The sequence below is a fragment of the Chrysochloris asiatica genome, unplaced genomic scaffold (genome assembly GCF_000296735.1).
Source record: "Chrysochloris asiatica unplaced genomic scaffold, ChrAsi1.0 scaffold00486, whole genome shotgun sequence".
Lineage (NCBI taxonomy): Eukaryota > Metazoa > Chordata > Mammalia > Afrosoricida > Chrysochloridae > Chrysochloris > Chrysochloris asiatica.
In genome coordinates, this window is record NW_006409004.1 from 595,508 (window position 1) to 601,600 (window position 6,093).

The 6,093-nt window shown below is 40.2% G+C and overlaps 1 protein-coding gene across 1 annotated transcript; it reads right to left on the bottom strand.

Moving 5' to 3' along the window:
- Positions 1-359: 359 nt before the first annotated feature.
- LOC102825350 (histone H3.3-like) lies at positions 360-818 on the bottom strand. Its single transcript, XM_006877355.1, has 2 exons — positions 681-818; positions 360-611 (listed from the first exon to the last, which is right to left on the bottom strand). Exons 1-2 carry the CDS (start codon positions 816-818, stop codon positions 360-362), a joined length of 390 nt encoding a protein of 129 aa, XP_006877417.1.
- Between the last annotated feature and the right edge of the window lie 5,275 nt (positions 819-6,093).

Below are 6,093 nucleotides of genomic sequence, written 5' to 3' on the forward strand. Positions count from 1 at the left end.
TTTTTTTTTTGTTTGTTTGTTTTTTAGTTTTGTTTTTTGGCCGTCAATAAGAAATTTGCTTGTTTTAAAAAAATCCAAATGCTGGCATTGTCCAGAAAATTTTAACAGGTTTATTTGTAATTGTTATAAAGTTGAACTGCTGAAACTTATTCACTGATACATTTTGACTTGCATTAATGCTTTATGTCCCCACATTTATACTAAAAATCCATAGAAATGAAAATGAAAAAACCTCCAATACCTGATTTCTGTCCCCTATTTTTCCATTCACAATCATATACTTAGGTACCTTTTGATCCCATGGGGGAAAAAAAATCTAACGTTCAGAACTACCAATAACAGGAAGAAGAGAATTTATTTTATTTTATTTTTTTTAAGAATGAAATGTTTCCCATTATAGTGGATTCTTCAGCAAGTTCTCCACATATGCGACGTGCTAGCTGGATGTCTTTTGGCATAATTGTTACACGTTTGGCATGGATAGCACACAGGTTGGTGTCTTCAAAAAGGCCAACCAGATAGGCCTCACTTGCCTCCTGCAAAGCACCAATAGCTGCACTCTGGAAGCACAGATCTGTTTTGAAGCCCTGAGCTATTTCTCGCACCAGACGCTGGAAGGGGAGTTTACGAATCAGAAGTTCGGTGGACTTCTGTTAACGTCTAATTTCAAGAAGTGCCACAGTACCAGGCCTGTAACGATGAGGTTTCTTCACCCCTCCAGTAGAGGGTGCACTCTTACGAGCGGCTTTTGCAGCCAGTTGCTTCCTGGGTGCTTTCACACCGGTTGATTTGCGGGCAGTCTGCTTTGTAGGAGCCATGGTATAGAGACCTCCTCACTTAACCCCCCTTCTCCTTCAGCTGGAGCTTGGCAAGCTAGAGGCGGTGCTGGCCTTAGAGAGCGACAGCTGCATGGCAGCGGACAAAAGACATGCTCAGAGACTGCCGAGTCTCCGCCGAGATGGCCGTCCGCCTCCACTTTAGCCCCCGCTCCTCAGCCCCGTGCCCCACTCCACTTCTTTTGCACACATCATGGAACCCCCGAAGCCGGGGTTTGGGGTGCCAAGGGGGAAGTGAGAGGGGGAGGGTCTGGAGGAGGAGGCGCTGCGGGTGAACGCACGGCCTGCGGGCTTCTGGGGCTAAAGCATTCAGTTTTGATTCTAACTTCATATCTATGATTTTTTGTTCTGCTAAAGCTAAGGATACATTTCTATTCAAATCATTAACAAAATGAGTTGTATGCACTTCATTAACCAAAGCAATAGAAGACACTGTTAAAGAAGTTAAAATAGCAATAAGAGCAGTAATTCCTAACATTAAAGCTACAACAAACCGTTTTGGTCTTATAAGATCATTAAGATTACATAATACTTGCATAGTAGAATTATCAAACCATGGGTCTCCTTGTAGATCTACAGGTAAGACAACATAAGAGGGTCTTTGCACTATAAGCAAAAGGTCATATTGAGCAGTGAGCTTAGGATGAATACAATTTGTTAAAATACAGGAAGAACAATGAATCCTATAAGATTGACTATGATGAGAAATTATCATAGATTCCTTTTTCCCAATAAAATTCCAATGTGATATCATTGTCAATTACTCCAGGAATAACTTCAAAAATTTTTATAGAATTAGAACTCCTTCCTATTACCAATCCAAAAGTTCCAGGAGCTAAATTGTTAATTACTTTTGTTTCTATTAACTGAATGCCATCTATTGAGGATAAAATATAATCTTTAGAAGCAGGCCGGTCTAATCCCACGCTGCCTGGGGTGGCCCTTGGAAGGTCATGAATGTTAATATCCTTTAATGTCCCTATTTCTATCTCGGGGCTGAGGGCCTGCCCCTTTCCCCATTTTTTGACTCCTCCTGTTTGTCTTGTAACGCATTATCTTCTTTATCAAATTTAGATCTACATTCATTTATCCAATGTTTTCCCTTTTTACAACGAGGGCATAAGCCGGGAATTTGAACATTACCATATCTTTGATTAGGACAATCATGGCTAAAATGACCAATATTGTTACAATTAAAACATTTACTACTCCTTGGTGACCCATTCCCTTTTTCATATTTTGAACAAATGCAGAAAAATGTTGGACTTTCATAGCGGCAGCATGAGCCATTCCTTGAACTACTGAAGGAGTAGCATCAATACAAGCTTTTACATTATCTTGAATAGTACCTGTTCTTCTAATGGGTCGAATTAATTCTTTACATAAAGAATTTGCATTTTCCCATGCCAATTGTTTTAATAGCAACTCTTTTCCTTCTGAGGATGGCATCATTCTTTGTAAAGCTTCTTCTAGTCTGGCTACAAAATTCTCATATGGTTCATCCTGCTTTTGTTGTACGCCTGCAAGAACTGTTGTTTTCCCATCTGCAGGTGGCAGTTTAGTCCAAGCCTTGAACGTGACCGCCATGTGGGAGGTTTCTGTTAAAATAGCTTTAGGAATGGTAATTTGTTGTTGATGACTTTCATATTCATTCTGACCAATTAACATAGAAATGGTAGGTTTAGGACCCTGTTTAATATGGCTCTAGATACATATTCTTTACACAAATCTTCATACTCTGTCCTCCATAAGATATAAACCCCTGGAGGAAGCACAGCCTTAGCAGTTTGATACCAATCATAGGGAAGGAGCCAAGTAGAACTCAACATGTCAACCAATTGTAAAGTATGTGGTGCAGAAGCCCCCATATTTTTGACTGCATATTGTAACTCCTTTAATGTTTTTAAAGGGATTGGCTCCCATTGGGGGGTGTTATCATCATCATAATAAGATATTGGAAAAACAAAAGAATGATCACCTTGTTTTCTTGCTTCTTGAACTGCCCCCCAAAAACCCATATTTGGTGGTAGAGGTTTTTTCTTACCTGGAGGGTCACTTTTATGATCCAAATGTGGTTTCTCTTTTGTTGATGGCATTGAAGTGCTCACGAGTACATTATTCTCTTGTTTATAATGAGCCGCTTCTCATTCCCAATCTATTTGATCTTGTTTATCTATCCAGTCTTCTCTAGGTGGTTGCCCCATTAATCTTACAGAATCTATATTATACCCCTTTCTAGTATTAGACATTAACGGAGTACCTTCATCGTCCTCTCGAGCTTCGTCAGATTTATGTGACGAAGTTTCCCCAATCAAAAATTCCATTTCAGTTTTATCTGTTAACAAAACCCCGTATCTGCATCCAAATAGAGAAGGCTTGCACTGGTATTTCATTGGGTCCCTTCCGCTCATTATATTGTCTCATTTCTCGTCCTACTCGCTTCCAATTCTCTAGGGACAGACTGCCTTCTTCGGGAAACCACGGACTGATCTTCAAAAAAAATCAAAGATTTCTAGCAAATTCTTTTTTGGAATGCTAATTCCTCTGCCAGACAGCATGTGGCTCATAACAGAAACAAACAAATGCTTACCTTTTCCTTGAACATTGCCCATGATTACCACATGTTTGTAAATCTTTAGAAACTACTCATCTTAACCAATCTCCTTTTACTTTCACTTTCTATCGGTGAGCCTGCAGCACTCTACGACGAGTATTGTGTGTGAGTATTAAGTTAAAAATTTATTTCAAACAGGTGAATGCATTGTGGCCAAAATGCTCTGTCAAACATTACCTAAATGTGAATTCTACACAGCTAATTGTAACCTCTATTCTTCTGCCAACTTCTCAGAGCACAATGACTTTATTAAAAAAGGGGTCGGGTATGAGTATTAAAACAACATCATTTAGGGGTCTGCTATGGAAGCACAAGAAAAACATACATATATATATTAAAGCAAGGAATTTAAAGTCTGACTATAAATCTAGCTGGAACAACTCCGAGGAGCTTGCTCCCGTTGAAGCCAATGCCTCCAATCTGGCGACCTTTGTCACGCAGATTCCTTCGGAGTGGCGTGACATCCTCAAACATCACAACTCAAAGGCATCAATTTTTGTACGATCTTCCTTATTCACTGTCCAGCTTTCGCATCCATATGAGGCTATTGAAAACCCAATGGCCTGGGTCAGGAGCACCTTAGTCCTCAAGCTGACATGTAGTTACAACTCTGTAAATGGAAATGTTGCCCTGCTCTGACATGTAGCTAGCTCTCTGTATATGGACATTTTGGAATCGTCTGCCGTGTAGCCAGAACTCTGTAAATGGAAATGTTGCAGTATTCTGCCATGTATCTACCTCTCAGTATATGGACACGTTGGATTCATCTGCCATGTAGCTAGAACTCTGTATATGGAAATGTTGCACTACTCTGCCATGTAGCTAGCTCTTTGTACATGGATATGTTGGACTGATCTGACATGTAGGTAGCTCTCTGTACATGAACATATTGGATTTGTCTGCAATGTAGTTAGCTCTCAGTATATGGACTCGTTAGACTCACCTTCCACGTAGCTCAAACTCTGTATATGGAAATGTTGCACTACTCTGCCATGTAGCTAGCTCTTTGTATATGGATATTTTGGACACATCAACCTTGTAGATAGCTGTCTGTGCATGGATATGTTTGTCTGATCTGCTATGTAGTTAGGTCTACGTATATGAACATATTGGACTTGTCTTCCATGTAGCTAGCTCTCAGTATGTGGACATGTTGGACTCATCAGCCATGAAGCCAGCTCCCTCTCTATGGACATGTTGGACTCATCTGTCATGTAGCTAACTCTCATTATATGGACCTTTTGGACTCATCTGCCATGTAGCTAGTACTCTGTATATGGGCATGTTGGAGTCATCAGCCATGTAGTCATCTCTCTATGTACAAATATGTTGGACTCATCTGCCTTGTACCTAGTCCTCTATATATACACATGTTAGACTCATCCGCCATGTACCTAACTCTCGGTATATGGACACATTGGAGTCATCTGCCATGTAGTTAGAACACTGTGTATGGAAATGTGGCACTACACTGCCATGTAGCTAGCTCTCTGAATATGGAAATTTTGGACTCTTCTGCCATGTAGCTAGTTCTCTGTGCATGGATATGTTGGACTGATCTGCCATGTAGGTAGCTTTCTGTACATGAATATATAGGACGTGTCTGCCAAGTATTTAGCTCTCTGTATATGGACATGTTGGACTTATCTGCCATGTAGATAACTCTCAGTATATGGACATCTTGGACTACTCTGCCATGTACCTAGCTTTCAGTGTATGGACACGTTGGACTCATCTTTCATGTAGTTAAACTCTTTATATCGAAATGTTGCACTAACCTGCCTTGTAGCTAGCTCTCTGTATATGGACATGTTGGACTCATCAGCAATGTAGCCAACTCTATGTGTATGACCATGTTGGACTCATCTGCTTGTAGCTAGCCCTCTAAATATACACACGTTGGATTCATCTGCCATATAGCTAATTCTCAGTATAAGGACATTTTTGACACATCTGCCATGTAGCTAGTACTCCGTATAGAGATATGTTGGACTACTCTGCCAAGTAGTTAGCTCTCAGTATATGCACACTTTGGACACATATGCCATGTAGCTAGAACTCTATATATGGAAATGTTGCACTATTCTGCCATGTAGCTAGCTCTATGTATGAAGATATGTTGGACTGATCTGCTATTTAGGTTGTGCTCTGTATATGAAGATATTGAATTTATTTGACATGAAGGTAACTCTCCATATATGCACATGTTTGACACATCTGCCATGTAGCTAGTACCCTTTATATGGACATGCTGGACTATACTGCAATTTTGTTAGCTCTAAGTATATGCACATTTTGGACTCATCTGCCATGCAGTTAGAACTGTGTATATGGAAATGTTGCACTACTCTGCCATGTAGCTAGCTCTGTGTACATGGATATGTTGGACTCATCTGCCATGTAGCTAGCTCTCTGTACATGAACATATTGTACTTGTCTGCCATGTAGTTAGCTCTCAGTATATGGACATATTGGACTCATCAGCAATGTAGCCAGCTGTCTGTGTATGAACATGTTGGACTCATTATCCTTGTTGCTACTCTTCTATATAGACACATGTTGGACTCATCTGCCATTTAGCTAACTTTAAGTATTTGGACACGTTGGACTCATTGGCCATGTAGATAGTACTGTGTATATGGA

Coding starts and splice junctions, on each gene's coding strand:
- LOC102825350 (XM_006877355.1), bottom strand. CDS start 818: ATGGCTCCTACAAAGCAGACTGCCCGCAAATCAACCGGTGTGAAAGCA. Junction 612..680: donor ATCGTTACAGGCCTGGTACT/GTGGCACTTCTT, acceptor CTCCCCTTCCAG/CGTCTGGTGCGAGAAATAGC.